Consider the following 19,597-nt stretch of genomic DNA (forward strand, 5'->3'; position numbering starts at 1 on the left):
TTCACTGGCGCCGCCCCCCCTTCGCTCCCATTGGCTGCCGCGCCGCGTCGCCGCGCTCTGATTGGTCAAACCGCTCCCCCCTCAGCGCTGCGGCCGCTGCGGCGCCGCTTCCGCTTCCCCGGCCGATTTAGGGCGAATTTCGCGAGTTTCGGGTAAATTTGACGCCACCTGGCAGCGTTCGGAGGGGAATTTCGGCCTTTTCCGGCCCTATTGGGTGGGTTTGGGGCCATTTTGCTGCTTTGCGGGGGAGTTTAGCGGCTCCCGCCCGCTGTTCGCGCTGCGATTGGTTGAGCCGCGCGTCACTCACGACGTTTCCCGCCCTCTCGCTGCGCCTGAATGCGTGGGGGGGGCGAGGCGGGTCTTTCCACCCCCCCCTCGCTCCTATTGGCCGCGGCGCCGCATCCCCGCGCTCCCATTGGCCGGCGCGCCTTTCCCTCAGCCCCTCAGCGCAGGGGGCGGCACTTTGCGCCCGCCCCTCGCTCCTATTGGCCGCGGCGCCGCATCCCCGCGCTCCCATTGGCCGGCGCGCCTTTCCTTCACCCCCTCCCTCTCCCTGATTGGCTGCCGCCTTCCCCTCACGCCATTTCCACCATGGCTGAAGCCGCCGCGCTGCTCCGCGCTCTCTCCGAGCAGGTAAAACCCCCTTAAAACCCCTTAAAACCCCTTAAAACCCCTCAAAACTCCTCAAAACGTCTCCAGAACGGGGTATTTAAGGCTTTAAATCGCTCGTAGGTGGCGGCGGTGACCGCGCACGGGCGGGAAACGCTGCGGAGGGTGCGCGGCGGCCGCTTGGGGACACCCAAGGGTTTGGCGGTGCTGGAGCTGCGGGCCCAGGGGCTCCTGCAGTACCTGGGGGACCTGGGGCTGCTCCTGCTCCGGAAAACGGCGGGAAAAGCGCTCAGGGGGGCGGAGGAGCGCGCGCGCCTGGCGGAGACGCGCGTGGTGAGGGGCGGGGCCAGGGGGAGGGGGCGTGGTCAAGGGGAGGGGCGGGGCTGAGGGGAGGGGTGGGGCTGAGGGGGAATGGGGGGGCGTGGTCAAGGGGGGGAGCTGAGGGGTTAAGGGGGTGGGGCCAGGAGAGAGGGGGCGTGGCCAAGGGGGCGGCTGAGGGGATATGGGGGCGTGGTCAAGGGAGAGGGGGCGTGGCCAAGGGGGGATGAGGGGATATGGGGGGCGTGGTCAAGGGAGAGGGGCGTGGCCAAGGGGGTGGCTGAGGGGATGTGGGGGCGTGGTCAAGGGATAGGGGGCGTGGCCAAGAGGGGTGGGCTGACTGGGGAGGTTCCCTATGGGTCTCTATGGGGGTGAATGGGGGTCTGTTGGGGTCTATGGGTCCCTATGGGTCCCTATGGGTCTCTATGGGTCTCTATGGTCCCTATGGGTCCCTATGGGTCCCTATGGGTCCCTATGGGTCTCTATGGTCCCTATGGGTCCCTATGGGTCCCTATGGGTCCCTATGGGTCTCTATGGTCTCTATGGGTCCCTATGGGTCTCTATGGTCTCTATGGGTCTCTATGGGTCTCTATGGGTCCCTATGGGTCTCTATGGTCCCTATGGGTCCCTATGGGTCCCTATGGGTCTCTATGGTCTCTATGGTCTCTATGGGTCTCTATGGGTCTCTATGGTCTCTATGGTCCCTATGGGTCTCTATGGTCCCTATGGGTCTCTATGGTCTCTATGGCTCCAGGTGCTGGAGAAGCTGCGCCCCCTGGAGCGCCGGCTCCGTTACCACGTGGAGAAGCTGCTGAGGGCGGCGGCCACGGGGGGGCGGGGTGAGTCCCGGACGCCTGGGTCCCTCGGGGCACTCCTGGGTCCCTCCCGAACTCCTGGGTCCCTCGGGGCACTCCTGGGTCCCCCGGATGATTGACAGCTGTCCATCACTCTCCTTCCAGACGCCAACGACCCCTTGAGCTTCCGGCCCCGCCCCACAGACATGGCGGCCACACAGGTGAGGTTGGGGGGCCCGGACGCCTGGGTCCCTTTTGGGGCACTCCTGGGTCCCCCATTGGGGTCCATTGGGGCACTCCTGGGTCCCTTGGGGCACTCCTGGGTCCCTTCTCCCCCATTGGTGCCTGGGCCTTGATTGACAGCTCTTCTGCCCCATAGGAGGAGGAAGAGGAGGAGGCAACGGCAGCGAAGGCCCCGGGCTTGGGGGGCGGGAAACGCTACGTCCCCCCCCGATTGGTCCCCGTGACCTACGGTGAGTGGGGCCCGGACGCCTGGGTCCCTTGGGGCACTCCTGGGTCCCTTGGGGAACTCCTGGGTCCCTCGGCTCCCCCATTGGGTTCCATTGGGGCACTCCTGGGTCCCTCAACTGCCCCATTGGGTTCCATTGGGGCACTCCTGGGTCCCTCAACTCCCCCATTGGGTTCCATTGGGGCACTCCTGGGTCCCTCAACTCCCCCATTGGGTTCCATTGGGGCACTCCTGGGTCCCTCAACTCCCCCATTGGGTTCCATTGGGGCACTCCTGGGTCCCCCATTGGGTTCCATTGGGGCACTCCTGGGTCCCTCAACTCCCCCATTGGGTTCCATTGGGGCACTCCTGGGTCCCTCGGCTCCCCCATTGGGTTCCATTGGGGCACTCCTGGGTCCCTCAGCTCCCCCGTTGGGTTCCATTGGGGCACTCCTGGGTCCCTCAGCTCCCCCATTGGGTTCCATTGGGGCACTCCTGGGTCCCTCAACTCCCCCATTGGGTTCCATTGGGGCACTCCTGGGTCCCTCAACTCCCCCATTGGGTTCCATTGGGGCACTCCTGGGTCCCTCAACTCCCCCATTGGGTTCCATTGGGGCACTCCTGGGTCCCTCAACTCCCCCATTGGGTTCCATTGGGGCACTCCTGGGTCCCTCAACTCCCCCATTGGGTTCCATTGGGGCACTCCTGGGTCCCTCAACTCCCCCATTGGGTTCCATTGGGGCACTCCTGGGTCCCTCAGCTCCCCCATTGGGTTCCATTGGGGCACTCCCGGGTCCCTCCTGACCCCCATCTCCGCCCCACAGATTCCGTGGGGCAGCCCCCCGAGCGGCTCCGCAGGCTCCGCAGGGCGCTCAGCTCGGCCCTGATCCGCGACCTACAAGTGGAGCTGGGGGAGGGGCCAGAGGAGGAGCCGGGGGGCGGGGCCCGCCCCTCCCCCGCCCTGACCCACAGGTCACTTATGGGGCACTTAGGGGGCACTAGGGGGTCTCTATGGGGCACTTATAGGGCACTATGGAGTCTCTATGGGTCGGTATGGGGTCACTTATGGGGCACTATGGGGTCACTTATGGGTCATTGGGGTCACTTATGGGTCTCTATGGGTCACTTATGGGTCATTGGGGTCACTTATGGGTCTCTATGGGGTCACTTATGGGTCTCTATGGGTCACTATGGGGTCACTTATGGGTCTCTATGGGTCACTATGGGGACACTTATGGGTCACTATCGGTCACTTACGGGTCATTGGGGTCACTTATGGGTCTCTATGGGTCAGTTATGGGTCTCTATGGGTCGCTATGGGGTCACTTATGGGTCTCTATGGGTAACTTATGGGTCACTATGGGGTCACTTATGGGTCTCTATCGGTCTCTATGAGTCACTTATGGGTCTCTCTGGGTCACTTATGGGTCTCTATGGGTCTCTGTGGGTCACTTATGGGCCTCTATGGGTCACTTATGGGTCTCTGTGGGTCACTTATGGGTCTCTGTGGGTCTCTATGGGGTCACTTATGGGTCTCTATGGGTCTCTCTGAGTCACTTATCGGTCATTGGGGTCACTTATGGGTCTCTATGGGGTCACTTATGGGTCTCTATGGGTCTCTCTGAGTCACTTATGGGTCATTGGGGCCACTTATGGGTCTCTATGGGGTCACTTATGGGTCTCTATGGGTCACTTATGGGTCTCCATGGGTCTCTGTGGGTCACTTATGGGTCTCAATGGGTCTCTGTGGGTCACTTATGGGTCTCTATGGGTCTCTGTGAGTCACTTATGGGTCTCTGTGGGTCACTTATGGGTCTCTATGGGTCTCTGTGAGTCACTTATGGGTCTCTCTGGGTCACTTATGGGTCTCTGTGGGTCTCTATGGGTCCCAGAACCCGCCTGGAGGAGTCGCTGCTGCTGCGTTTGGGGCGGGGCCGGAAGGGGCGGGACCGGAAGGGGCGGAGCCCGGAGGGGCGGGGCCTCCACTCCATCACCCACTTTGGTGACGTCAGCGCCCTCCTGGATCCGACCAATGAGGTGAGAGATCCCCCCCCTTTCCCCTTTGGGGGGGCGTGGCCTTGGGGGTGACCCCGCCCTCACCCCGCCCATTTCCGGCCACGCCCACAGGAAGCTCCGCCCCCTAAGAGGAAGAGGAAGAAGCCCAAGAAGGGGAGGGGTGAGTGGCCCGGACGCCTGGGTCCCTTTTGGGTCCCCTATTGGGGTCCATTGGGGCACTCCTGGGTCCCTTGGCTCCCCCATTGGGGTCCCTTGGGGCACTCCTGGGTCCCCCATTGGGGTCCCTTGGGGCACTCCTGGGTCCCTTCTGGGTCCCCTTGGGGCACTCCTGGGTCCCTTCTGGGTCCCCCGGACGCCTGGGTCCCTCGGTGGGCGTGGCCATGACCTCTGACCCCTCCCCCCAGGTTTCCGGCGCCGCTGAAAGGATTTTGGGGCCGATTTCCCCCGTTTTGGGCAAATTGGCCCCGTTTACCCCCCTTTTCACCCCACATTTCTGATCAATAAACGATTCCAGTTGGGCTGGGTCCCCCCCGAACGCCTGGGTCCTTTGGGGCACTCCTGGGTCCATTGGGGCACTCCTGGGTCCCCCATTGGGGTCCCTTGGGGCACTCCTGGGTCCCTCAACTCCCCCATTGGGTTCCATTGGGGCACTCCTGGGTCCCTCAACTCCCCCATTGGGTTCCATTGGGGCACTCCTGGGTCCCTTGGTCCCCCATTTGGTTCCATTGGGGCACTCCTGGGTCCCTCAGCTCCCCCATTGGGTTCCATTGGGGCACTCCTGGGTCCCTCAACTCCCCCATTGGGTTCCATTGGGGCACTCCTGGGTCCCTCAACTCCCCCATTGGGGTCCATTGGGGCACTCCTGGGTCCCTCAACTCCCCCATTGGGTTCCATTGGGGCACTCCTGGGTCCCTCGGCTCCCCCATTGGGTTCCATTGGGGCACTCCTGGGTCCCTCAACTCCCCCATTGGGTTCCATTGGGGCACTCCTGGGTCCCTCGGGGCACTCCTGGGTCCATTCCAACCCCACTTTCCAAAGCTTTTCTTTAATTATTAATATTAATTAACATTAATTATTAACCCCTCCCCCCACCCACACGGGGGGGTCCGGGCGGCCCCTCCCCCCTCTCTCCCCCCAACCAATCCCGAGCCTGCAGGACTTGGGGGGCGGGATCGGGCCCCTCCCCTCCCCCTCCCCCCCCCAAAATACCCAAAAACAGTAAAAAACACCCCAAAAATCCCACCCCCCCCTATATACACCGGGCCCCGCCCCCTTCGTTTGCATGGCCACGCCCACCCCCCCTTCCCCACCCCAGGGGGTGGGGCCGAGCACCATATATGGGATAGGGGGAAGGGGGCGGGGCCACAAGGGGTTGGGATGGGGAGACCAATGGGGACCCATAGAGAGCAATGGGGGGTGATGGGGGGCAATGGGGGGCAATGGGGGGCAATGGGGGCAATGGGGGGAATGGGGGGCAATGGGGGCAATGGGGGCAATGGGGCAATGGGGGGCAATGGGGGGCAATGGGGGTCAATGGGGGTCAATGGGGGGCAATGGGGGTCAATGGGGCAATGGGGGCAATGGGGTCAATGGGGGGCAATGGGGTCAATGGGGTCAATGGGGGGCAATGGGGGCAATGGGGATCAATGGGGGGCAATGGGGTCAATGGGGTCAATGGAGATCAATGGGAGTCAATGGGGGTCAATGGGGGTCAATGGGGATCAATGGGGTCAATGGAGATCAATGGGAGTCAATGGGGTCAATGGGGATCAATGGGGTCAATGGGACTCAATGTTGGGGGCCCCCCTTTCCCCCCCACGTCTCCCCCTTGGTGGTCGCTCCCCGTTGGGCGTGGCCTCCCCGTTGGGCGTGGCCTCCCCGTTGGGCGTGGCCTCCCCGGTGGGCGGAGCTCACACCCTGGGCAGGAGGCTCCTTTGGCACCTCAGGAGCTTTTTGGGGGGTCCCCGATGCCACCAAAGCAAGGCCAAGGCCCCTGCCCCTCCGCCAATCAGAGCCAAGAGCGCCAGGGGCGTGGCCAAGGCCCCGACCCCGCCCCCTCCCACGGCGATGACGATGACGTCGGTGTCGTCGGGATTGGCCGGCGGCGGAGGGGAGGGGCCAGGGCAGCGCAGCCAATCGCGGAGCAGGGATTTGGGGGAGCCCGGCGTGAGGCGGAGGGCGCGGTTGTCAAACGACCAATAGAGGGAGCCCTTGAAGAAGTAGGTGAAGGCTGCGGGGGAGGGGAGGGGTCAGCGGGGGAGGGGCCATGGGGGCAGGGGGGCAATGGGGGGAATGGGGCAATGGGGGGAATGGGGGCAATGGGGGGTAATGGGGGGTAATGGGGGGCAATGGGGGGCAATGGGGGCAATGGGGGGCAATGGGGGTCAATGGGGGGCAATGGGGCAATGGGGGCAATGGGGGGCAATGGGGGGCAATGGGGGCAATGGGGCAATGGGGACAATGGGGGGAATGGGGCAATGGGGCAATGGGGCAATGGGGCAATGGGGGGAATGGGGGCAATGGGGGACAATGGGGGAATGGGGGGAATGGGGGCAATGGGGGCAATGGGGGGCAATGGGGGTCAATGGGGGCAATGGAAGTCAATGGGGGTCAGTGGGAGTCAATGGGGGTCAATGGGGGTCAATGGGGTCAATGGGGGCAATGGGGGTCAATGGGGGTCAATGGGGTCAATGGGGGTCAATGGAAGTCAATGGGGGTCAATGGGGTCAATGGGGATCAATGGGGGTCAATGGGAGTCAATGGGGGTCAATGGGGGTCAGTGGGGTCAATGGGGATCAATGGGGGCAATGGGGGTCAATGGGAGTCAATGGGGTCAATGGGGTCAATGGGGATCAATGGGGGTCAATGGGGATCAATGGGAGTCAATGGGGGTCAATGGGGATCAATGGGGGTCAATGGGGGTCAATGGGGTCAATGGGAGTCAATGGGGATCAATGGGGGTCAATGGGGATCAATGGGGGTCAATGGGGTCAATGGGGATCAATGGGAGTCAATGGGGGTCAATGGGGGTCAATGGGGGTCAATGGGGGGCAATGGGGGTCAGTGGAGATCAATGGGGGTCAATGGAAGTCAATGGGGGTCAATGGGGCAATGGGGACATTGGGGACAATGTGGGGAGAACACACACCAGTCAAGACCCACATGCTGGCCCCAAAACCACATAACCCCCCATAGCCCCCCATAGCCCCCCATAGCCCCCCATTGCCCCCCATAACCCCCCATGTCCCCATTGCCCCCATTGCCCCCCATTGCCCCCCATTGCCCCCCATTGCCCCCCATAACCCCCCATGTCCCCATTGCCCCCATTGCCCCCATTGCCCCCATTGCCCCCATTTCCCCCATTGCCCCCCATTGCCCCCCATGTCCCCACTGTCCCCTCACCCTCGTCGTGCCCCACAAACGCCCCCTGGGGGCTGTCGGGGACGCCCCCCCAGACCCCAATGTCCTTGGGGTAATCGGGGTCCACGGCGCCCGTGTCCTCGTTGAACCGGTAATACCTGCAATGGGGACATGGGGACAATGGGGACATGGGGACAATGGGGGCTATGGGGACATGGGGACAATGGGGGTAATGGGGACAATGGGGGCAATGGGGGCAATGGGGGCAATGGGGGTAATGGGGACAATGGGGGGCAATGGGGGGAATGGGGCAATGGGGGGCAATGGGGGCAATGGGGGAAATGGGGACATGGGGGGCAATGGGGGGCAATGGGGGCAATGGGGGGCAATGGGGACATGGGGACAATGGGGGTAATGGGGACAATGGGGGCAATGGGGGCAATGGGGGCAATGGGGGTAATGGGGACAATGGGGGGCAATGGGGGGAATGGGGCAATGGGGGGCAATGGGGGCAATGGGGGAAATGGGGGCAATGGGGGGCAATGGGGGACATGGGGACAATGGGGGAAATGGGGGCAATGGGGGGCAATGGGGACAATGGGGGGCAATGGGGACAATGGGGGGCAATGGGGCAATGGGGGTAATGGGGGGCAATGGGGGCAATGGGGGCAATGGGGGCAATGGGGACAATGGGGGGCAATGGGGGCAATGGGGGCAATGGGGGCAATGGGGGGCAATGGGGGGCAATGGGGGGCAATGGGGGTCAATGGGGGGCAATGGGGGGCAATGGGGGCAATGGGGCAATGGGGGGAATGGGGGGCAATGGGGGCAATGGGGGCAATGGGGGGCAATGGGGGTCAATGGGGGCCATGGGGGTCAATGGGGGCCATGGGGGTCAATGGGGTCACGGGGTCCCCCCCCTCCCGCGTCACCCACTTGTCCCCCCGGAACAGATAGGTCTTCCCGCTGGGCACCCAGAGCATGGCGGCGTCCAGGTGGTCGTGGGGCACCCCCCGCCCCATGGAGCCCAGCGAGCGGGGGTACCCGGGCTCCAGCGCCGCCTCGGCGAACACCCAGTGCCGGTCACCTGCGGGGCGGGGCCGTATCGCGACGTGGGGGGTCATATCGCGACATATCGCGGCCGTATCGTGGCGATATAGTCACGATATGGTCACGATATAAGAGCGTGTTGCTCATATCGCGACATATGGGGTCATATCGTGGCCATATCGTGACATAGGGGGCCGTATCATGGCGATATAGTCACGATATAGTCACGATATGAGACTGTGTTGCTCATATCGTGATATATAGGGTCATATCGTGGCGATACAGTCACGATATGGTCACGATATAAGAGCGTGTTGCTCATATCGCGACATATGGGGTCATATCGTGACCATATCGTGGCATAGGGGGCCGTATCATGGCGATATAGTCGCGATATACTCACGATATGAGACTATGTTGGTCATATCGCGATATATAGGGTCATATCGTGGCGATACAGTCACGATATGGTCACGATATAAGAGCGTGTTGCTCATATCGCGACATATGGGGTCATATCGTGGCCATATCGTGGCATAGGGGGCCGTATCATGGCGATATAGTCGCGATATACTCACGATATGAGACTGTGTTGCTCATATCACGATATATAGGGTCATATCGTGGCGATACAGTCACGATATGGTCACGATATAAGAGCGTGTTGCTCATATCGCGACATATGGGGTCATATCGTGGCCATATCGTGGCATAGGGGGCCGTATCATGGCGATATAGTCGCGATATACTCATGATATGAGACTATGTTGGTCATATCGCGATATATAGGGTCATATCGTGGCGATACAGTCACGATATAGTCACGATATGGTCGCGATATAAGAGTGTGTTGCTCATATCGTGACATGGGGTCATATTGTGGCCATATCATGGTATAGGGGGCCATATTGTGGCGATATAGTCACGATATAGTCACGATATGGTCACGATATGGTCACGATATAAGAGTGTGTTGCTGATATCGTGACATATGGGGTCATATCGTGGCCATACAGTCACGATACAGTCACGATATGGTCACGATTTAAGAGTCCATTGTTCATATCGTGATATATGGGGTCATATCATGGCCATATTGTGACATAGGGGGTCATATTGTGGCGATATAGTGACGATATAATGATCAATGGGGCCATATCGCAGCCATATTGCAACATAGGGGGTCATATCGCGGCCATATCATGACATATCGAGCCATATCGCGACATATCGAGCCATATTGCGGCCATATCGTGTCCATATCATGACATATCGAGCCAGATCATGGCCGTATCATGACATATTGGGCCATATCATGGCCATATCGAGCCATATCGTGGCCATATCGCGACATATCGGCCCATATCGCGGCCATATCGCCACCTATCCCTCCCGCCACCCCCACTCCCGCCACCATCGGGCCACGATATGCCGCGATACGTCGCGATATGGCCGCGATATGTCGCGATATGGCCCGATATGGCCGCGATATGGCCCGATATGAGCCGATATGTCGCGATATGACCGTGATATGACCCGATATGTCGCGATATGTCGCGATAGGACCCACCTTTGAAGAAGACGAACTTGCCGTCCTTGCGCTCGTAGGCGGCGCTGATGCTGGGGGGCAGCCCGGCCCAGAACTGCCCTATGGGGAGGGGGTGGCCCGGGAGGACGTGGCCGTCGCGGACCCTCCAGAACCAGCGCTCCTGGGGACAGGGGGGACAGGGGGGACAGTGGGGCAGAGGGGGGTGATGGGGACAATGGGGGCTATGGGGGCAATGGGGGCAATGGGGGCAATGGGGGCAATGGGGGGCAATGGGGGCAATGGGGGCAATGGGGGGCAATGGGGGCAATGGGGGCAATGGGGGCAATGGGGGGCAATGGGGGCAATGGGGGCAATGGGGGCTATGGGGGCAATGGGGGCAATGGGGCAATGGGGGCAATGGGGGCAATGGGGGCAATGGGGCAATGGGGGCAATGGGGGCAATGGGGCAATGGGGGCTACGGGGGCAATGGGGGCAATGGGGGGCAATGGGGGCAATGGGGGCAATGGGGGTCAATGGGGGCAATGGGGGCAATGGGGGGCAATGGGGCAATGGGGGGCAATGGGGGGCAATGGGGGCAATGGGGGCAATGGGGGCAATGGGGGGCAATGGGGGGAATGGGGGCAATGGGGGCAATGGGGGGCAATGGGGATCAATGGGAATCAATGGGGGCAATGGGGGTAATGGGGGCAATGGGGATCAATGGGGATCAATGGGGGCAATGGGGATCAATGAGGGTCAATGGGGTCAATGGGTCCATGGGGCCCATGGGCCGCCGCCCCACCTTGAACACGAACATCTCCCCCCTCAGCAGGGCCACGGTGTCGAAGTCGCCGTCGCAGATCCGGGGGCCGTGGGGGGAGCCGGGGGGAACCGTGGGGCCGGGGGAGAGGGGCGGCCACGTGGGGCTGGGGGCGGAGCCTGGGGAGGGGGGTCAGCTGGGACCAAGAGGGACCCATAGGGACCCATAGAGACCCATAGGGACCCACAGGGACCATAGAGACCCATAGGGACCATAGAGACCCACAGGGACCATAGAGACCCATGGGGACCATAGAGACCCATAGGGACCATAGAGACCCATAGGGACCCATAGAGACCATAGAGACCCATAGAGACCCATAGGGACCCATAGAGAGCCATAGAGATCCATAGAGACCCATAGGGACCCATAGAGCCCCATAGAGACCCATAGAGACCATAGAGACCCCATAGACCCCATAGACCCAATAGACCCCATAGAGACCCATGAAGACTCATAGAGCTCCATAGAGCCCATAGCGCCCCATAGTGCCCCATAGCGCCCCATAGAGCCCCATAGCGCCCCATAGCGCCCCGTAGCGCCCCATAGACCCCATAGGAACCCATAGAGCCCATAGACCTCATAGAGACCCATGAAGACTCATAGATCTCCATAGAGCCCATAGCACCCCATAGAGCCCCATAGCGCCCCATAGCACCCCATACAGACCCATAGCGCCCCATAGAGCCCCATAGAGCCCATAGACCCCATAGACCCCATAGAGACCCATGAAGACTCATAGATCTCCATAGAGCCCATAGTGCCCCATAGAGACCCATAGGGACCCATAGAGCCCCATAGCGCCCCATAGAGCCCCATAGAGCCCCGTAGCGCCCCATAGCACCCCATAGCGCCCCATAGAGACCCATAGTGCCCCATTGACCCCATAGGAACCCATAGAGCCCATAGACCTCATAGAGACCCATGAAGACTCATAGAGCTCCATAGAGCCCATAGCACCCCATAGTGCCCCATAGAGACCCATAGAGCCCCATAGCGCCCCATAGAGACCCATAGAGACCATAGAGACCCATATACCCCATAGAGCCCATAGACCCCATAGAGACCCATGAAGACTCATAGATCTCCATAGAGCCCATAGCACCCCATAGTGCCCCATAGCGCCCCATAGCGCCCCATAGTGCCCCATAGCGCCCCATAGAGACCCATAGACCCCATAGAGCCCATAGACCTCATAGAGACCCATGAAGACTCATAGAGCTCCATAGAGCCCATAGTGCCCCATACAGACCCATAGAGCCCCATAATGCCCCATAGCACCCCATAGCGCCCCATAGAGCCCCATAGAGACCATAGAGACCCCATAGCGCCCCATAGAGACCCATAGCGCCCCATCGACCCCATAGGAACCCATAGAGCCCATAGACCCCATAGAGACCCATGAAGACTCATAGATCTCCATAGAGTCCATAGCACCCCATAGTGCCCCATAGCGCCCCATAGTGCCCCATAGCACCCCATAGCGCCCCATAGAGCCCCGTAGAGACCATAGAGACCCCATAGACCCCATAGAGCCCCATAGCGCCCCATCAACTCCATAGGAACCCATAGAGCCCATAGACCTCATAGAGACCCATGAAAACTCATAGATCTCCATAGAGACCCATAGTGCCCCATAGTGCCCCATAGTGCCCCATAGAGACCCGTAGAGCCCCATAGTGCCCCATAGAGCCCCATAGTGCCCCATAGCGCCCCATAGAGCCCCATAGCGCCCCATAGAGCCCCATAGTGCCCCATAGAGACCCATAGAGCCCATAGACCCCATAGAGACCCATGAAGACTCATAGAGCTCCATAGAGCCCATAGTGCCCCATAGTGCCCCATAGAGACCCATAGAGCCCCATAGCGCCCCATAGCGCCCCATAGCGCCCCATAGAGCCCCATAGAGACCATAGAGACCCCATAGACCCCATAGACCCAATAGACCCCATAGAGACCCATGAAGACTCATAGATCTCCATAGAGCCCCATAGCGCCCCATAGTGCCCCATAGAGCCCCATAGCGCCCCATAGTGTCCCATAGCACCCCATAGTGCCCCATAGAGACCCATAGAGACCCGTAGCGCCCCACAGCGCCCCCCAGCGCCCCCCAGCTCACCGTAGAGCTGCTGGATGCCGCGCCGGTCGTCGTCGGGCAGCACGAAGGCCTCGGTGTCCATCCACTGGTAGAAAGGGGCCATGATGGCCGAGGGGTCGCTCGAGTGCTCCAGGCCCAGCGCGTGGCCCAGCTCGTGCACGGCCACCAGGAACAGGTCGTTCCCTGCGGGGTGGGGGCGCACGGGGGTTGTGGGGCAGCAGGAAACAAAGGGGGGCGAGGGGAAGCAGCTGGGGGGCGATGGGAGCCAGCGATGGGGGGAGAACACGGTGGTGGGGCGATGGACGCAATGGTGGGGCTAGAACCCAACTAGGGGGCAATGGACCCGATGGTGGGTCTAGAAAGTCAATGGTGGGTCTAGAACCCAACTAGGGGGCAATGGACCCAACAATGGGTCAAGAAAGTCAATGGTGGGTCTAGAACCCAACTAGGGGGCAATGGACCCAATGGTGGGTCTAGAACCCAGCTAGGGGGCAATGGACCCAACAATGGGTCAAGAAAGTCAATGGTGGGTCTAGAACCCAACTAGGGGGCAATGGACCCAACAATGGGTCAAGAAAGTCAATGGTGGGTCTAGAACCCAACTAGGGGTCAATGGACCCAATGGTGGGGCAATGGACCCAATGGTGGGTCTAGAACCCAACTAGGGGTCAATGGACCCAATGGTGGGGCAATGGACCCAATGGTGGGTCTGGAACCTAACTAGGGGGCAATGGACCCAATGGTGGGTCAAGAAAGTCAATGATGGGTCTAGAACCCAACTAGGGGTCAATGGACCCAATGGTGGGTCTAGAAAGTCAATGGTGGGTCTAGAACCCAGCTAGGGGGCAATGGACCCAACGGTGGGTCTAGAAAGTCAATGGTGGGTCTAGAACCCAACTAGGGGGCAATGGACCCGATGGTGGGGCTGGAACCCAACTAGGGGTCAATGGACCCAATGATGGGGCAATGGACTCAATGGTGGGTCTAGAACCCAACTATGGGCCATGAGCCAACCAAACGATCTATGGGTCTAGAACCCGCCTATGGGTCTAGAACCCACGCACGACCCAACCAACCCATCTACGGGTCTAGAAACTCATATGTGGCTCTAGAACACCGACTTCTAATCTAGAACCCACCAACGGGTCTAGAGCACCGCATGCGCTTCTAGAACCCACCCATGGGTCTAGAACGTCGACTGCAACTCTAGAACCCAACTATGGGTCTAGAACCCGCCTATGGCTCTAGAACCCACCCGCGAGCCAACCAACCCATCCATGGCTCTAGAACCCACCTATGGCTCTAGAACCCATCCATGGGTCTAGAACCCACCTATGGCTCTGGAACCCACCCACGAGCCAACCAACCCATCCATGGGTCTAGAACCCACCTATGTCTCTAGAACCCACCCACGAGCCAACCAACCCATCCATGGCTCTAGAACCCACCCACGGCTCTAGAACCCACCCATGAGCCAACCAACCCATCCATGGGTCTGGAACCCACCTATGGCTCTAGAACCCACCCACGAGCCAACCAACCCATCCATGGCTCTAGAACCCACCTATGTCTCTAGAACCCACCCACGAGCCAACCAACCCACCCATGGGTGTAGAATCCACCTATGTCTCTAGAACCCACCTATGGCTCTGGAACCCACCCACGAGCCAACCAACCCATCTATGGGTCTGGAACCCACCACGAGCCAACCAACCCATCCATGGCTCTAGAACCCACCTATGGGTCTGGAACCCACCCACGAGCCAACCAACCCATCCATGGGTCTAGAACCCACCTACGGCTCTAGAACCCACCCACGAGCCAACCAACCCGTCCATGGGACTAGAACCCACCTATGTCTCTAGAACCCACCCACGAGCCAACCAACCCATCCATGGCTCTAGAACCCACCTATGGCTCTAGAACCCACCCACGAGCCAACCAACCCATCCATGGGTCTAGAACCCACCTATGGCTCTAGAACCCACCCACGGCTCTAGAACCCACCTATGAGTCTAGAACCCACGCACGACCCAACCAACCCATCCATGGCTCTAGAACCCACCCCTATCTCTCCCCCCCCCCCGCTACGGGTCCGCCCCCCACGTGCGCACCGCTCAGGTCGTGGTTCTGGTCGGTCCAGGGCTCCGCCCCATCGAAGTGGGTGTCCCCCCCGATGTGGGGCCCGGGGAAGTAGGCGTGGGCCAGGAAGCCCCCGGGGCCGTCGAAGGGGGCGCTGTCCCCGTGGAAGCCCTCGGCGAATAGGATGAGGATGTCGGCCGGGGGGGCGGGGCCTCCAGCCCCATAGGGCAGCTCGCGGAAGCGCAGGGGGGCGGCGGCCGCCCAGGCGGCGAAGGCCCGGCGGATGGCGGAGAACGTGCCCGAGCGCCCCACCTTGGGGGTGAAGTTCTGGATGCTGGGGGGCACGGGACCCATAAGTGTGGGGCTGGGACCCAGAGACCCATAGATGGAGCCCCAGACCCATGGATGGACCCATAGAGCCCATAGAGCCCATAGAGCCCATAGACCCATAGACCCCATAGACCCCCATAGACCCATAGACCCCATAGACCCCCATAGACCCATAGACCCCCATAGACCCCCATAGACCCCATAGACCCCCCATAGACCCCATAGACCCATAGACCCCATAGACCCCATAGACCCCATAGACCCATAGACCCCATAGACCCCCATAGACCCCATAGACCCATAGACCCATAGACCCCATAGACCCATAGACCCATAGACCCCATAGACCCATAGACCCCATAGACCCATAGACCCCATAGACCCATAGACCCCATAGACACCCCCATTGCCCCCATTGCCCCCCATTGCCCCCATTGCCCCCCTGACCCCGTGACCCCTGACCTGTAGGTGACCTCTGGCCCGGGCCATCGCGCCCCCTGGAGGGCGAAGCGGCGCCGCCTCCTCCTCCTCACGTTGCCCTTGACCTGCGACCCCAGCTGATCCGGGACCCCGCAGCGGGGGCGGAGCATGGCCCTGGGTCAAAGGTCAAGGTCAGCGCCACAGACCCACCCGTGGACCCATAGACCCAGAGATGGGCACTCCTGGGTCCCCCATTGGGTTCCATTGGGGCACTCCTGGGTCCCTCAACTCCCCCATTGGGTTCCATTGGGGCACTCCTGGGTCCCTCAACTCCCCCATTGGGTTCCCTTGGGGCACTCCTGGGTCCCTCAACTCCCCCATTGGGTTCCATTGGGGCACTCCTGGGTCCCTCAACTCCCCCATTGGGTTCCATTGGGGCACTCCTGGGTCCCTCAACTCCCCCATTGGGTTCCCTTGGGGCACTCCTGGGTCCCTCAACTCCCCCATTGGGTTCCATTGGGGCACTCCTGGGTCCCTCAACTCCCCCATTGGGTTCCATTGGGGCACTCCTGGGTCCCTCAACTCCCCCATTGGGTTCCATTGGGGCACTCCTGGGTCCCTCAACTCCCCCATTGGGTTCCATTGGGGCACTCCTGGGTCCCTCAACTCCCCCATTGGGTCCATTGGGGCACTCCTGGGTCCCTCAACTCCCCCATTGGGTTCCATTGGGGCACTCCTGGGTCCCTCAACTCCCCCATTGGGTTCCATTGGGGCACTCCTGGGTCCCTCGGCTCCCCCATAGGGTTCCATTGGGGCACTCCTGGGTCCCTCAACTCCCCCATTGGGTCCATTGGGGCACTCCTAGGTCCCTCAACTCCCCCATTGGGTTCCATTGGGGCACTCCTGGGTCCCTCAACTCCCCCATTGGGTTCCATTGGGGCACTCCTGGGTCCCTCGGCTCCCCCATAGGGTTCCATTGGGGCACTCCTGGGTCCCTCAACTCCCCCATTGGGTCCATTGGGGCACTCCTAGGTCCCTCAACTCCCCCATTGGGTTCCATTGGGGCACTCCTGGGTCCCTCAACTCCCCCATTGGGTTCCATTGGGGCACTCCTGGGTCCCTCAACTCCCCCATTGGGTTCCATTGGGGCACTCCTGGGTCCCTCAACTCCCCCATTGGGTTCCATTGGGGCACTCCTGGGTCCCTCAGCTCCCCCATTGGGTTCCATTGGGGCACTCCTGGGTCCCTCGGCTCCCCCATTGGGTTCCATTGGGGCACTCCTGGGTCCCTCAACTCCCCCATTGGGTTCCATTGGGGCACTCCTGGGTCCCTCACTCCCCCATTGGGTTCCATTGGGGCACTCCTGGGTCCCTCAGCTCCCCCATTGGTTCCATTGGGGCACTCCTGGGTCCCTCAACTCCCCCATTGGGTTCCATTGGGGCACTCCTGGGTCCCTCAACTCCCCCATTGGGTTCCATTGGGGCACTCCTGGGTCCCTCAACTCCCCCATTGGGTTCCATTGGGGCACTCCTGGGTCCCTCGGCTCCCCCATTGGGTTCCATTGGGGCACTCCTGGGTCCCTCAACTCCCCCATTGGGTTCCATTGGGGCACTCCTGGGTCCCTCACTCCCCCATTGGGTTCCATTGGGGCACTCCTGGGTCCCTCAGCTCCCCCATTGGTTCCATTGGGGCACTCCTGGGTCCCTCAACTCCCCCATTGGGTTCCATTGGGGCACTCCTGGGTCCCTCAACTCCCCCATTGGGTTCCATTGGGGCACTCCTGGGTCCCTCAACTCCCCCATTGGGTTCCATTGGGGCACTCCTGGGTCCCTCAACTCCCCCATTGGGTTCCATTGGGGCACTCCTGGGTCCTCACCTGATGGTGGGGGGGTCGGGCTCCCCGGTCACGCGGATCCCATAGAACCGCTGCATGTTCTCCAGCGCCCCCTGCAGGGCCCGGGGGGAGCGCAGCGCCGAGCGGAGGTCACCGGGGGGGAGGTACCCATAGCGCTGCAGCCAGGCCTGGGGGCGGGGCAGGGGCACGCCTGGGTCCCTTGGGGCACGCCTGGGTCCCTCCCGGACGCCTGGGTCCCTTCCCCAAGCCTCAAGTCCCTCCCGAACTCCTGGGTCCCTCCCTGCACCATTAGGTCCATTGGGGCACTCCTGGGTCCCTCCCAAACTCCTGGGTCCCTCCCGAACTCCTGGCCCCCCCCACGCCCTCCCGGGTCCCAGTGGGCGTGGCCACTCCCCAAGCCCCGCCCCCCGGACGCGGCTCCGCCCACACACGGGACAGAATTAGCAGCCGTTAATTAACGTGGGGGCGGCCCGGACGCCTGGGTCCCTTCCCGGTCATGTGACCCCACCCCCGGACTCCTGGGTCCCTCCCGAACTCCTGGGTCCCTTCCCGGTCATGTGACCCCATCCCCGAACTCCTGGGTCCCCCCCGAACTCCTGGGTCCCTTCCCGGTCATGTGACCCCAGCCCCGAACTCCTGGGTCCCCCCCGAACTCCTGGGTCCCTTCCCGAACTCCTGGGTCCCTCCCGAACTCCTGGGTCCCTTCCCGGTCATGTGACCCCAGCCCCGGACTCCTGGGTCCCCCCCGAACTCCTGGGTCCCTTCCCGATCATGTGACCCCATCCCCGAACTCCTGGGTCCCTTCCCGAACTCCTGGGTCCCTTCCCGGTCATGTGACCCCAGCCCCGAACTCCTGGGTCCCCCCCCGAACTCCTGGGTCCCCCCCGAACTCCTGGGTCCCCTCCCCTCCCCCCCCGCGTTGTTTTTGGGGGAAAATCCCGCGGAAACGGGGGGGGGAAGGGGGGGGGGCGGGATTTGGGGTGAAAACGGCGGAAAACGGACAAAGAGCAGACGTGGCGGGGGGGAGGGGTGAGCCCGGACGCCTGGGTCCCTCCCGCACTCCTGGGTCCCTTTCCCGAACTCCTGGGTCCCTCCCGAACTCCTGGGTCCCTCCCGGATGCCTGGGTCCGCTATTTGGGTCCATTGGGGCACTCCTGGGTCCGTTTCCCGAACTCCTGGGTCCCCTATTTGGTTCCCTCCCGAACTCCTGGGTCCCTCCCGAACTCCTGGGTCCCTTTCCCGGATGCCTGGGTCCCCCATTGGGTTCCATTGGGGCACTCCTGGGTCCCTCGGCTCCCCCATTGGGGTCCATTGGGGCACTCCTGGGTCCCTCGGCTCCCCCATTGGGTTCCATTGGGGCACTCCTGGGTCCCTTGGCTCCCCCATTGGGTTCCATTGGGGCACTCCTGGGTCCCTCAACTCCCCCATTGGGTTCCATTGGGGCACTCCTGGGTCCCTCAACTCCCCCATTGGGTTCCATTGGGGCACTCCTGGGTCCCTCGGCTCCCCCATTGGGTTCCATTGGGGCACTCCTGGGTCCCTCAACTCCCCCATTGGGTTCCATTGGGGCACTCCTGGGTCCCTGGGGCACTCCTGGGTCCCCCCCGCACTCCTGGGTCCCCGGGGCACTCCTGGGTCCCCCCCGCACTCCTGGGTCCCCGGGGCACTCCTGGGTCCTCACCTCGGGGCTGAAGGGCGCTGTCGGGGGTGGGGGAGGGGCCGCCGCCCCCCCCAGGAGCAGCAGCAGCGCGAGCATCGCGGTGGGGGAGGGGAAATGAGCGGGGGGCGCGCGGCGGCGGGGAAGACAACGGGGGGCGGGGCCAGGGGAGGGGGTGGGGTTAAGGGGGGCGGGGCCAAGGGGAAGGGGA

At 61.9% G+C, this 19,597-nt stretch overlaps 2 protein-coding genes across 3 annotated transcripts; one reads left to right on the top strand and one right to left on the bottom strand.

Annotated features, from left to right (window-relative positions):
* Positions 1–228: 228 nt before the first annotated feature.
* On the top strand, positions 229–4,720 carry NGDN (neuroguidin). Its single transcript, XM_065859331.2, has 9 exons — positions 229–633; positions 733–942; positions 1,682–1,766; positions 1,887–1,942; positions 2,101–2,194; positions 2,994–3,141; positions 4,062–4,206; positions 4,297–4,345; positions 4,590–4,720. Exons 1-9 carry the CDS (start codon positions 337–339, stop codon positions 4,604–4,606), a joined length of 1,101 nt encoding a protein of 366 aa, XP_065715403.2. The 5' UTR covers positions 229–336; the 3' UTR covers positions 4,607–4,720.
* A 1,208-nt stretch (positions 4,721–5,928) lies between these two features.
* On the bottom strand, positions 5,929–19,533 carry MMP14 (matrix metallopeptidase 14). 2 transcript variants are annotated; one of them, XM_071801410.1, is made up of 10 exons: positions 19,411–19,533; positions 17,751–17,896; positions 15,917–16,048; positions 15,157–15,458; positions 13,064–13,225; positions 10,927–11,063; positions 10,166–10,304; positions 8,482–8,632; positions 7,588–7,703; positions 5,929–6,415 (listed from the first exon to the last, which is right to left on the bottom strand). In XM_071801410.1, the coding sequence occupies exons 1-10, from the start codon at positions 19,483–19,485 to the stop codon at positions 6,096–6,098; spliced, it is 1,680 nt and encodes a 559-aa protein (XP_071657511.1). In that variant the 5' UTR covers positions 19,486–19,533; the 3' UTR covers positions 5,929–6,095. The 2 variants fall into 2 exon arrangements, with proteins under 2 accessions (XP_071657511.1, XP_071657512.1); XM_071801411.1 differs by having other exon boundaries at positions 6,228–6,395.
* Between the last annotated feature and the right edge of the window lie 64 nt (positions 19,534–19,597).

This window comes from Patagioenas fasciata, chromosome 38 (assembly GCF_037038585.1).
Source record: "Patagioenas fasciata isolate bPatFas1 chromosome 38, bPatFas1.hap1, whole genome shotgun sequence".
NCBI classification, from domain to species: Eukaryota; Metazoa; Chordata; class Aves; order Columbiformes; family Columbidae; genus Patagioenas; species Patagioenas fasciata.

Bases quoted from the DNA above. Each gene is read 5' to 3' on its own strand.
- NGDN (XM_065859331.2), top strand. From the start codon at position 337: ATGCGTGGGGGGGGCGAGGCGGGTCTTTCCACCCCCCCCTCGCTCCTA. The intron at 943-1,681 runs GTGAGGGGCGGG...CTATGGCTCCAG, and splicing joins GCCTGGCGGAGACGCGCGTG to GTGCTGGAGAAGCTGCGCCC. The intron at 4,207-4,296 runs GTGAGAGATCCC...CCACGCCCACAG, and splicing joins TCCTGGATCCGACCAATGAG to GAAGCTCCGCCCCCTAAGAG.
- MMP14 (XM_071801410.1), bottom strand. From the start codon at position 19,485: ATGCTCGCGCTGCTGCTGCTCCTGGGGGGGGCGGCGGCCCCTCCCCCA. The intron at 17,897-19,410 runs GTGAGGACCCAG...CCCCGCCCCCAG, and splicing joins CAGCGCCCTTCAGCCCCGAG to GCCTGGCTGCAGCGCTATGG. The intron at 6,416-7,587 runs GTGAGGGGACAG...CCTCCCCCGCAG, and splicing joins GTTTGTGGGGCACGACGAGG to CCTTCACCTACTTCTTCAAG.